At 44.0% G+C, this 13,740-nt stretch overlaps 1 protein-coding gene across 6 annotated transcripts in view; it reads right to left on the bottom strand.

Moving 5' to 3' along the window:
• PLCB4 (phospholipase C beta 4) overlaps positions 1–13,740 on the bottom strand; it is a 535,803-nt gene that overhangs the window by 58,568 nt on the left and 463,495 nt on the right. For all 6 annotated transcript variants that reach the window (XM_073628632.1, XM_073628629.1, XM_073628631.1 and 3 more), the window contains 2 exons: positions 7,484–7,533; positions 6,572–6,637 (listed from right to left, as the gene is read on the bottom strand). In XM_073628632.1, coding sequence (XP_073484733.1) covers positions 6,572–6,637; positions 7,484–7,533 — 116 coding nt within the window. The remainder of the gene's footprint in view (positions 1–6,571; positions 6,638–7,483; positions 7,534–13,740) is intronic.

The raw sequence follows: 13,740 nt of genomic DNA, 5'->3' as shown, positions 1-13,740 counted from the left end.
AGTGCCATAGACTGCAATGTTAAATATAAAAACACAAAAAGTCTCAAGCAAGGAAATGGCAAGCAAGTCGTAAGAGAGTCACAGGGAAATTGCAAGAAAGTCGCACAAACTTTGGGATTGCAGCAGTGTGAATCAAGCCTTACGATCCCGCAGCCCTCCCCCCACACAGTGTCGAAATGTTTATAAACCTCCACCTTTTCCACTCCAATAAAAGCATATAATGACAATGTTGTCATCATACTGAACGTCCCCGCCCAATAGATAGATAGGGATGTCCAGTGCGATAACAACGTTGTCATTAAAGCAAACCTTACCCCTTGGTCTAACCAGCTCCGGTGTTCTCCTCTTCTCCCCGGTGTCATCACATACAGTACACAGCTATTAACCCTGCATTGTATGTGGATGAACCAGGAATGAAACCATGGCCTGGAGTGCCCTAGAGAAGAGAGAGTATGCACAGGACCAGTTTTACTTACCTTACCCCTTGGTCTGGCCAGTTCCGGCACTCTCCTCTTCTCCTGGAAGCTCCAAAGCTGTGGAAGGTCCCTCGGCATCATCACATACAATACACAGTTATTAGCCCTGCATTGTATGTGGCGGAAACAGGAATGCAACCATGACCTGGAGTGCCCTAGAGAAGAGAGAATAGGCACAGAACCAGTATTACTTACCTTACCCCTTGGTCTGGCCAGTTCCGGCACTCTCCATTTCTCTCGGAAACTTCAAGCTGTGGGTGATCCCTTGGCATCACCATGTACAGTACACAACTATTAACCCTGCATTGTATGTGGAGGAGCCAGGAATGTAACCATGGCCTGGAGTGCCCTATGGAAGAGAGAGTAGGCAGAGGATCAGTATTACTTACCTTACCTCTTGATCTGCTTAGTTCCGTTGCTCTCCTCTTCTCCTGGAAGCTCCAAGCTGTGGGTGGTCCCTTGGTCCCATCACGTACAGTACACAGCTATTAACCCTGCATTGTAGGTGGAGGAACCAGGAACACAACCATGGCCTGGAGTGCCCTAGGGAAGAGAGAGTAGGCACAGGATCAGTATTACTTACCTGACCCCTTGATCTGCTCACTTCCATTGCTCTCCTCTTCTCCTGGAATCTCCAAGCTGTGGGTGGTCCCTTGGTCCCATCACGTACAGTACACAGCTTGTAACCCTGCATTGTAGGTGGAGGAACCAGGAACGCAACCATGGCCTGGAGTGCCCTAGGGAAGAGAGAGTAGGCACAGGATCAGTATTACTTACCTTACCCCTTGATCTGCTTAGTTCCGTTGCTCTCCTCTTCTCCTGGAAGCTCCAAGCTGTGGGTGGTCCCTTGGTCCCATCACGTACAGTACACAGCTATTAACCCTGCATTGTAGGTGGAGGAACCAGGAATGCAACCATGGCCTGGAGTGCCCTAGAGAAGAGAGAGTAGCATAGGACTAGTATTACTTACCTTAACCCTTGGTCTGGCCAGTTCCGGCACCCTCCTCTTCTCCTGGAATCTCTATGCTGTGGGTGTTCCCTCGGCATCATCAATTACAGTAAACAGCTAATAACCCTTCATTGTATGTGGAGGAACCAGGAATGTGACCACTTCCTGGACTGCCTTAGAAGGGACGCAGTGTGGGACCACTCTCATAGATCAAGGGAGCCTGCCAGAATAGGGAGTAAGGTAAAAATTACTCCTGATTGAGGCACCCGTAGACTTAATGAGTGAAGGTGCCCCTGCAAGGGTACATTTTTACTAATTACTGGTGCTCAGCTTGAACCATAACAGTCCAAAATGACCTAAAATGATAGCAACCTAAAAAGAAGACATAGACAACACCTGACCTCCCTTCAACCAAAGCAGTTGATTATGTTCTTCACTCTAATATATACAGTATTTATTATCTCTGGCATTTATAATCTTGCAAAATAAAAGATGTTCATATTCAGGGCCCTCTGTCGCCGTGAGAACAACTGATAGAAATCTACAGAAAAAAGGAGAAACAACAACAACGTGACGCTGGCAGGCGATGAACAGACGAGAAGACGGTTCTGCTCCATGAGGACACATGTGCCGGGACCTGTGATCTTTACCGATGCACTGCACCAATTTATGTCATTTCAATCATAATGGCAGTAATAGAAAAGGCTTCTGTGGTTTCCAGATAAAAGTAATCTCCTGCCCCTTATTAAGCTATAATGATTTCCACCCACAGCCATGACTCATCTACAATCTACAGCCAGCACTTTCTCTCCCCCTGAAAACACATTTTCCATGGAGTTCATTCTAAAAGCATCTCCAGACTGTTACATGATTTTGCCTGGAAATAAGCCATTTAAAATATTTGATTCTTAGCAAGATATTGTATTAAAAGAATAAAATAAAAAGACAAAAAAAAAAAAAAGGGGGAGGGAGGGAGGTTAGAGTATTTTCTTATTTGACCTACAGAAACCTCATATAGGGTGAGCACCACAAGGTAGTATCTTGGCACCGTAGTGCTAGGGGATTCAAGAAGAACCAAACCGATTGTCGCAGGTCGTAACTCAACCCAGACTGGAATGTTTAACAGCGATGCTGTCCTTAAGATCTGGGAATCGTACAACTGTACAAACAAAAGGGTGCAAAGGCCTAGTGCGCTGGTCTCCAAACTATGGCCCTGGGGCCAGATGAAGCCCCTTTGCTAGCTTTAGTCTGGCCCTTGGGACATTATTCCTCCCCTACTGTCAGCAGCAGTGGGGGATAGTGCCTGCCACCCATGATGGGACACTATTCCTCCCACTGACACCAATGATTGAGCACTATTTCTCCCACTGACACCAATGATGGAACACTATCCCTCCCACTGACACCAATGATGGAACACTATCCCTCCCACTGACACCAATAATGGAACACTATCCCTCCCACTGACACCAATGATGGAACACTATCCCTCCCACTGACACCAATGATGGAACACTATCCCTCCCACTGACACCCATGATGGGCACTATTCCTCCCACTGACACCTATGGTGGGGCACTATTCCTCCCACTGACACCAGAAATGGGGCACTATTCCTCCCACTGACACCAATGATGGAACACTATCCCTCCCACTGACACCAATGATGGCGCACTATTCCTCCCACTGACACCCATGGTGGGGCACTATTCTTCCTCCTAATACCAAAGATGGGCCATCGTTTACTCCTACTGACACCAGGACATTTTCTACTCCTGCTGGCCACAGTCCTGCCAACCTAAAATTTGAAGGACAGTAAATTGGCCCTGAGTTTAGAAAGTCTGGAGACCCCTGGCCTAGTGCGTTATCAAAAGCACTTTATTTAAGGATAAAAAGGGTACATACCAACAAGAGCAAACAGGATAACAGAGCTGTACATGAACCAAGGGACCAAAGGGTCTTTCACACAGTGGAACTAATAAGGTCCAAACATCAGAATACCAGCTGACGCGTTTTGGGGGACATGTACCCTCTTCTAAATCTAAAGAAGGGGGTATGCCCCCTGAAACACGTCAGATGGTATCATGATGTTCAGTTAGACCTTATGAGTTTCATCGTGTGAAGGACCCTTCGTTTACGTACAGTGCTGGTATACAATGCTCTGCTTCTTATGATTAAGCAGCATTTATCCTTTAATAAAATGTTGCTGATGATGCACTAGACCTTTGCGTCCTTTTGTTAGATTTTGTCCTCACATAGGGTAAGATATAGGGTAAGGAATAGACATGTCTGGCCTTTGGAGGCAACTACAACCAAACAGCTGCGGAAAGTAAGTGTACCATGGTGTCACAATTGGAAAGCACGGTTGGGTGTTCCTAAAGGGCCTGGTTTATTGGGACAAACCTTTGTACATCTTCCAGCATCAGCTTCCATTGCAGCTCTTTTGGTCTTTGGTCATATCTCCACTCAGGTCCACCAGCCTAACATTTCTTATTAGTACTGGCCCAGGTGGCAAGTGTCCCTTGGCCCCCAGCCCAGTTCTCCCTGGTAGGCTCACACAAACGTTCTGAAAGCTGCAATCTCCTAAATAGTAGACCTTATACTTACCAACTTTGGACCATTTGTGGAACCTTTGCAAAAAAAGTTGAATTCCTGGTATGGCTTTTATCGGAAAATAAACATGTCTCAAACCTGTGGGACCACGTTAGAACCAGAGCATTAGTGTAGTAGAGAACAAAGGGGTTGCTTCGCTCGGTACAGTCGCCATTCTCAAAATGACTTATTTTTTCCAACAAATACAAGCCATTCTCTGATTGGATAAAGCGGAGAACATGATGTCACTGCACTCCCTCTCCACCTCATCCATACAGTGAATGCCTTGTATTCATTGAAAAGAAATACACAGCGGGCAATTCATCAAAACTGGAGCAGTCGAAGCTTAAAAGGGCTCTCAGTCCAGTCTTAGTCCGTAGGGTTCAATATTGAGTTGGCCCACCCTTTGCAGCTATAACAGCTTCAACTCTTCTGGGAAGGCCGTCCACAAGGTTTAGGAGTGTGCCTATGGGAATGTTTGATCATTCTTCCAGAAGAGCATTTGTGAGGTCAGGCACTGATGTTGGACGAGAAGGCCTGGCTCGCAGTCTCCGCTCTAATTCACCCCAAAGGTGTTCTATCGGGTTGGGGTCAGGACTCTGTGCAGGCCAGTCAAGTTCCTGCACCCCAAACTTGCTCATCCATGTCTTTATGGACCTTGCTTTGTGCACTGGCCCAAGTCATTTGGCGGAGGGGGGGTTATGGTGTGGGGGTTGTTTTTCAGGGGTTGGGCTTGGCCTCTTGGTTCCAGTGAAGGGAACTCTTAGGGCGTCAACATACCAAGACATTTTGGACCATTTCATGCTCCCAACTTTGTGGGAACAGTTTGGGGACGGCCCCTTCCTGTTCCAACATGACTGAACAACAGTATAGTAATAGTACAGTAACAGTGCATATTTTTAGCACTGATCACTGTAGCTGGTTCTCACAAAGTGTCAAAAAGTGTCTGTGTCAAATTGTCCACTACAATATCACTCAAACTGGATAAAAGAGTCCAAGATCATTTTAATTGTTGGTTAAGAAGTCATATAAAATTTCAGAAGAAACACCCCCTCCCCCTTCACACACGAACAGAGCTGATACTGTCAATCAGCTGGAGGTCCCTCCCCTGTCACCATTTTTCTCTTGGTGTCAGGAAAACATGTCAGAAGTGACTCATGCTGATAGCAGAGGAAGGAGGCAGCTGACAGAAATAGCACTTAGTGCTCTGGATTGAGACAAGTACTCACTATAGAGGGATGTGCTTTGTTCATATTTCATGTCAGAGGTTTACATCCACTTTAAGGAAAGAAGTGAAGGCTTTAAAGTGGAAGGAAACCCTTTTTTGGCACTTGTACCTAGAATAAGCCTTACCTGTAGGTACAGTACACCTTCATGGTTCAGGAGATATTCACACTGCACGCAGTCAGTGATGTCACCCGCGCATGCGCTCTGAAGGGATGGTACACCCGTGCCGTCTCTTCAGAGCTTTGTGGCGCGGTCCATGACTCCTGTGCACACACGCTGCTCCGTCGCTCCAGCCCACACTAACCCTTCCCTGTCGCTCGAGTGCGCCACTCGCTCGCCCTCTGGCCTCCGTCAGCCCTGCACTTACCCCATGCAGGTAACGGCTGCAATGGCGGCTTTCCCCCCACCGTCTCCTCCGTGTCCCAGCTGTCACTTCTCCTCCCGGACAATGGGGTCTTAGGACTCCCGGCCAATGGGGTCTTTGGACTCCCGGCCAATGGGGTCTTTGGACTCCCGGCCAATGGGGTCTTTGGACTCCCGGCCAATGGGGTCTTTGGACTCCCGGCCAATGGGGTCTTTGGACTCCCGGCCAATGGGGCGTTCGGACTCCTCCCGGCCAGTGGGGTCTCAGGACCCGCGTCCTGATTGGCTGGGAGGAGAAAGAGGAAGACATTAGCGAATATTAATTCGCTAATGTCACACAACTGGGTGGGCTCGGGCACAGCGCAGCCCACTCTTTTTGAAGCCAATTAGAGCCTCATGCGCTTCTAAAAAAAAAAAACAGAAAAAAAACCAAAAAAACAATCCACTGAAATCCATGCATCCAGCGCCCTGGTTGTAGATTAGGGGGCCGGACACACGAATTGGGGGGGGGGGGGGGGGAGGCGCAGCGGCCGTGCCTCCCTAATGAGTGGCCGCCACTAGTAAGGAGACAGGGCTTCCTTCTAAGGTAAGCATTTCATAATGCGCTACCGATGCATACTAGCACATTATGCCTTTACTTTGCCGGGTTTAAAGAAAAAAAAAATGGTGCGCTTTACTTCCGCTTTAAAAGACTTGAACAAGATTTCGCCCGAAGTAAACATTATTTTTGTAGGTTGGGAGAGTAAAAAAAGTTTTTTTTTTTTTTTTACACAAAATAGAAATTCAGAAGTCTCTAATTTAGGTTTGGTATCACTTCTCTATTACCTTTGCTTTGTCACATGTCACACATAAAATATTTGTATCAGGCGTCCGTTATCGGGGAGAAGAGGGCGCCATACACACGTCCTGTAAGGGAACAATTAGGACAATCGATGAACACCGACGGATCTTCGACACCACTTACTTTTGCCTGTTTCTTCTTCAGAGCGTTGAGTTCTTTTTGCTGCTTCTTTAGCTGTTTGATGTATGCCTAAAAATCGATCACCAAGAATTGACTGTTTATATAGCAAACACAGAAAATCAACAACGTCACAAAACACACAAATCATCCCCAACGAGTGATCAACCGGGGCAAGAGAGAAGAGTCAATGTGCAAATTAGTGGGAGGGGCTAACCTAACCACACACGTGCTTTAACCAATCAATAGCTCACATCGCGCTGGAAACACATTCTCGCGGTCAGGTACTGTACTTATTTCCTAGAATAGTGCCATCTAGTGGTCATAATTAGTGGCGCAGGGTTTTTTGGCTGGGCGGTGGGGTTGTGTGGTTGTGTGGCAGGGGGTAGGCTCACTTGCTGGTTGCTGCCTGGCTTACCAGTGCCCATCAATGCTGGCCACTAAACTCACTTACCTGACATACACACACTGACCTACCTGACCTACCTACCTGACATACACTGACCCACCTACCATTATGCTGCATTCTAGGCACTAGATGTAGCAGAGGAGCACACCTCTTTCCTATAATAGTTCCATGCCATCTAGTGGCCATAATGCTGCATTATGAATTTAGACAAATTTGTTAAAAAAAATAATTTGGAACTTAAAGAATTGCACATGTCTACTATATAGGGGAAATGTGGTAAAGAGCAAGAGTATAGAATACAATGATACACCTGGGAACCAATCACATTTCAGATATATTAGCTTAGAATAGTTAAATCAGTGAAAAATATTATTCTGTACAGGACGGTAAAAGTTACAGGGGATTGGTCAAATGTGAACATTGGTTAGACAAAAAAAAACATTAAATAATACCAAATAATCCTAGTGATGGAAACAACCAATAGGAAAAGGAGCAGGCGTATAACTCACCTTCATCTGTTTTAAATCTTCAACTTTCACTTGTGGGATCGGCTCAACACCTACAAGAACATCACAAGACAATGAGTAACGTGAACAGGAATACTTGTAAGCAAATATTGCCCCCCCATCCATGTGTCCAGCCCCCTGATCTACATGCAGGGCACCGGACGCATGGATTCCAATTGGGTTCTTTTTTTTTGAAGCACGTGATCAGAGTCAGAGGCCCTAATAGGCTTCAAAAAAGGGTGTAAGTGTAGCGCTAAAAGTGAAAAACGAAAGCAAAATTTTAGATGAATGATGTGAATAAGGGTGGAGGATAAAAAGTAGTCAATCTACATCTGAAAAGACGAGTGACCCCGTTTGATCCTAGACCCAAAGAATATGTATGATGAGTGATTATGAAAATAAGTTTAACCACATCTAAAGGCACGTGAGACACTCTTCCTTCTCAGAGAAAGTACAAAAAATCACAATGTATATGGTAGATCGTGACGATAAATTCTATACTGAAATATCCAGATTTGTAAAAATAAATTTGCATAAATAGTAACAAAAAGTGTCCGCAATGTTGGTGGGGAGATATGACTCCCAAGTGAACAACATAAATCTGACGAATTAGTCCATATAATGCAAACAGTAATTGGCCCAACTTGAATCCAAAGCAGATATCATCACCATAGACATCCAGATCAAAGTAAGGGATAAATTACTCTTACCGACTTCGGTGGACTCACAGGCCGTGGGCGGTGAGTCAAATAGGCTTGTACTGTCTTAGGATGGATGACAGTATGAGAATGGCTTGTACATCAGATGGAGGACTGGGGACCGACCCAGACGATTTCCACGGTCAGCGTCTTTGTCAGCAAACATGGACCACGTGTAAAGAGAAAACAGGGAGCCTCCACATAGTGTAAATCCAAAGATTATTGACAAATGATGTTTATTAGATCACTTAAGATCGTCAAACAGTCCATAAAAAATTGTAGAATCGATTCAAATTGCAAAGATGGATATGAGAACAATAAGCGTGGTATAGGTGGCTGGGTATAGCAAGAAACCCGACCGGTTTCGTCCACAAAGACTTCGGCTGGGGTGTATGCCATCCTGCCACCTCCACGCTTTTATACATATATTGTAATATTCAACTGAAAACAGCTGTTACAGCGTCATGCAGACTTACTTCCTGAATCAGTGGCGTGCGCTCCATTCAGGGTCATGTGTTGCCTGAATTGGCCAATGGGGGGATAAAACGATAGGTCCACCTCTATTTCCCAAGCCTCGATGTGGATGTCATCTCAGCTCGCGCACTCATTGGAAGGAAGAGTGCGTTCCTCAGTTATTCACCCAATAAGGGCCGCCGCCGTGTGACGTACATGTAACGAACGTCACGTAATGGCGCCTGGCGTACCCATAGGTGTACATCATTGTATTCCGCCGGAAGTATAACCACATTGCTGAGGCTGTTGGAACGCAAACAGTGTTCCAAGCGGATCTTTAAGGAAGGAAGTAATTGATATAAAGACCGAAACAAACAAACGGCGATCGTTATAATCCGCCGTAATCCTAAGTATATGAACCCAATTTGGATTTAAGAAACCCTTATTATTTATACTAGAATGTTCAATCGGGAAGTAAGTAGGCATTGCAGCCATATCACAATTTCTAAGGACGGAGAAGACTATATAATAAATGACCATTCCTATACATTAAACATATATTAATATGCTCTAAAAAGACATGTAACCATGCTGAAATAAATCCTTCACAACAATTTTTAATCATTAAAACTAAATAATAAAATGAAATAAAAACTGGGACTAATGTTAAAATAATGTAGAAAAATGAAATTAAAATGGAATTAAAAACAAAACCTAGCACAGTACCAGTTATAGAACTCATATGTGTATGTAAAAAATTTAATATTGAGCAAGAAACTAATGGTAGAACTAATCTTTATATGTAAGAAATCAGCTTGATCTAGTATTCAAGAGCTAGGCTTAAAATACCTTCTAACCAATTGGGCTTCCCTTTACTGTATATATAGTAAATATGACTGAGGAGGGAAAATTATAATCAAGATTGGTTGATGAATGAATTGATGTCCCACTCCACATTTAATCCATGAGGCGTGAAACATCTTAATTGGTGTATCCAGAAGGTTTCAAGCCTTGACACTCCCCTTATAGATGACTCTCCTCTCCAGTGAGGGATAAATTTATCTATTATTTGGAACTTCGTGCCGGTGGGATCTCGGTTATGGCATGTTAAGTAATGGTTGGGAACGCTATGATTTGTACGCCCCTTTTTTATGGATTTAATATGTTCATTGACCCTTATGGAAAAAGTACGGATGGTCCGCCCGACGTACTGTTTCCCACAAGGGCATGTGATGAGATATACAATGTACCTCGTCGAGCATGTGACAAAATGTTTAACAACATATTCTTTCCCTGTGCTGGTTGATCTAAAGGTCTCGATCTTCCGGGTTTTAAGTGTGTTAGTTATACACACCTTACATCTTCGGCAGGGGAAGAAGCCCTTCATGTCCTGAAAGAAAGAAGGGACAGAAGGGGGGTCTATTACATTAGGCGCAATCTGGCCCCTCAGGGACAAAGCACCTCTGTAGATCACCCCTGCTTGTTCTGGGAGAACTGGTCCAAGTACAGTATCATTTTTTAAAACCTTCCAATGTCTATGGAAGATATCCTTAACCTGCTTATGTTGAATAGAAAAATTGGTGAAAAAAGACCATTTATGTTTATTTTCTACAATGGGTTTAGGTTGTTCTGAGATAAGTATATTTCTATCAACTAGGGAGACACTTTGAATTACTTTGTCTATCTCCAATGCATCATAACCCTTGTCTGTAAATCTCGACTTCAAAACATTAGCTTGGTCAAAATAGTCAGTGAGTTTTGAACAGTTGCGTCTAATCCGCAACATCTGACTTCGGGGGATGGATTTCAGCCAAGCTGCGTGGTGGCAGCTATCGATCGGAATGTACCCATTCCGATCGGTGGCCTTAAAAAAAGTCTTGGTAGTAAGATGGTTATCAACAACTGAGATCTCAAGGTCAAGGAAGTGAATAGTCGACCGACTGGCTTCATGGGTTAACTCTATCCCAATTTGATTATCATTAAGGGTGCATATGAATTTATCTAAAGATTCCATATTCCCTTTCCATAGGAGGAGGATGTCGTCAATGTACCTAGCCCACAACACCAATTGTGGTGGGTCTAGGGCATAGACGACATCCTCCTCCCATTTGGCCATAAATATATTGGCTAAACTGGGGGCAAACTTTGCCCCCATTGCTACCCCTTTCTTTTGGAGATAAAAGTCTCCATCGTACCAGAAGTAGTTGTGTTTGGTGGCAAAACACAATAAGTCCATAATAAACCTCTTCTGGGTACCCGAAATTGAGCTATTCCTGGAAAGAAAAGAGTTAACTGCTTCGAACCCGGAATTATGGGGTATGCAGGTGTACAACGCCTTAACATCGGCTGTGGCCAAAATAAGGTCGTTACTATATGTGACACATTTAAGTTTGGCAATAGTGTCCTTAGTGTCCTTTAGATAGGATGGTATGGTTTTCACTAGCGGTTGGAGAAAAAAATCAATATATTTCCCGATACGGGAGGTTATGGAATTTATGCCACTAATGATAGGGCGACCGGGAGGTTGTGTAACATTTTTATGAACTTTCGGTAAATAATAAATTATAGGAATACGTGGAGCGACTGGAACCAGGAAGCTTTTCTCTTTCTTATCAAGGATGCCCAATTGGGACCCAGTATCTATCAAATCAACCAAAGCTTTCTTGAACTCCGATGTAGGATTCTTGGTTAATTTAAGATAAGTATCTGTGTCCCCAAGAATTCTCATCATCTCTGTATGGTAGTCTGCTTTATCGAGAATAACGATCCCACCCCCCTTGTCAGCTGGGCGGATGACGAGGTTTTTTTGTTCACAGAGGGACTTAAGCCCAATTTTTAAGTTAGGGTCACTGTATATTTTTTTGTCAGGTAGCTTATCAAGGTCTTTGAGTACCAAATCTCGAAAGACCTTAATGGAAGGTGCTACTGGACAAGGAGGATTAAACAGCGATGGATTCGCGAGGCCTGAATGGACCGTATGTGACGTAATGTCACTGGTCCGAGGTCTAATAGGATTGGACATAATATATCTCTGGATATTCAACTTTCTGATGTATTTGTGTACATCTATGAAAGTTGAGAATTTATTTAGTCTTTTTGAAGGTACATATTTCAACCCTTTATCTAAAACTGATTTTTCGGCTTTTGTTAGTTCTACATTGCTCAAATTAAAAATACCAGTGTCTTTCAAACACGTTTTCTTTTTCCTGGCGCGCCACCCCCCTCTGGAGCCGCGCCCGGATTTGGATTTCTGAGATGACTTTCCCCTTCCCTGTGAAAATCCCTCCTTGTGGATGGTCCTGGTTGGTTCTGGTTATAATTAAATGGTGATCTCACATGGTATCCGTCATCTCTATCAGAATGGGAGTATCAATTATGGCTCCTGAGATAGGACAAGCACCCAGTAACAGTCTAGCCCCCTCTAGCTCGCAACAACCAACCAATAGGATTGAATCCAATATACAGGATGTTTATCATCCACCCATTGGACCCCTCACTCCCACACCCCAGTATAAGAACTCATCCTCCAACAATGGAGGAAGGGGGAGGAATAACAGAGGTAGAGCCAAGGGGAATAGGAACCAGAGACCATACTATGATCATCATAGACAGGACTCATCCCCTTGGAGAAGAAACAATGATCAATATGATCAATATTCAGAATACCAATATCCTCAGAGAACTCCGGTTCATACACGGAATAGATTTTCACCTCTTAGAGAGAGAAGATTTAATGATGACCATGTTTCCAGATACTCCCATTCTGATAGAGATGACGGATACCATGTGAGATCACCATTTAATTATAACCAGAACCAACCAGGACCATCCACAAGGAGGGATTTTCACAGGGAAGGGGAAAGTCATCTCAGAAATCCAAATCCGGGCGCGGCTCCAGAGGGGGGTGGCGCGCCAGGAAAAAGAAAACGTGTTTGAAAGACACTGGTATTTTTAATTTGAGCAATGTAGAACTAACAAAAGCCGAAAAATCAGTTTTAGATAAAGGGTTGAAATATGTACCTTCAAAAAGACTAAATAAATTCTCAACTTTCATAGATGTACACAAATACATCAGAAAGTTGAATATCCAGAGATATATTATGTCCAATCCTATTAGACCTCGGACCAGTGACATTACGTCACATACGGTCCATTCAGGCCTCGCGAATCCATCGCTGTTTAATCCTCCTTGTCCAGTAGCACCTTCCATTAAGGTCTTTCGAGATTTGGTACTCAAAGACCTTGATAAGCTACCTGACAAAAAAATATACAGTGACCCTAACTTAAAAATTGGGCTTAAGTCCCTCTGTGAACAAAAAAACCTCGTCATCCGCCCAGCTGACAAGGGGGGTGGGATCGTTATTCTCGATAAAGCAGACTACCATACAGAGATGATGAGAATTCTTGGGGACACAGATACTTATCTTAAATTAACCAAGAATCCTACATCGGAGTTCAAGAAAGCTTTGGTTGATTTGATAGATACTGGGTCCCAATTGGGCATCCTTGATAAGAAAGAGAAAAGCTTCCTGGTTCCAGTCGCTCCACGTATTCCTATAATTTATTATTTACCGAAAGTTCATAAAAATGTTACACAACCTCCCGGTCGCCCTATCATTAGTGGCATAAATTCCATAACCTCCCGTATCGGGAAATATATTGATTTTTTTCTCCAACCGCTAGTGAAAACCATACCATCCTATCTAAAGGACACTAAGGACACTATTGCCAAACTTAAATGTGTCACATATAGTAACGACCTTATTTTGGCCACAGCCGATGTTAAGGCGTTGTACACCTGCATACCCCATAATTCCGGGTTCGAAGCAGTTAACTCTTTTCTTTCCAGGAATAGCTCAATTTCGGGTACCCAGAAGAGGTTTATTATGGACTTATTGTGTTTTGCCACCAAACACAACTACTTCTGGTACGATGGAGACTTTTATCTCCAAAAGAAAGGGGTAGCAATGGGGGCAAAGTTTGCCCCCAGTTTAGCCAATATATTTATGGCCAAATGGGAGGAGGATGTCGTCTATGCCCTAGACCCACCACAATTGGTGTTGTGGGCTAGGTACATTGACGACATCCTCCTCCTATGGAAAGGGAATA

Source organism: Aquarana catesbeiana, linkage group LG04 (assembly GCF_042186555.1).
Source record: "Aquarana catesbeiana isolate 2022-GZ linkage group LG04, ASM4218655v1, whole genome shotgun sequence".
NCBI lineage: Eukaryota > Metazoa > Chordata > Amphibia > Anura > Ranidae > Aquarana > Aquarana catesbeiana.
Note: the sequence above shows the minus strand (reverse complement) of the source record. Positions and strands in the feature narration are given on the sequence as shown.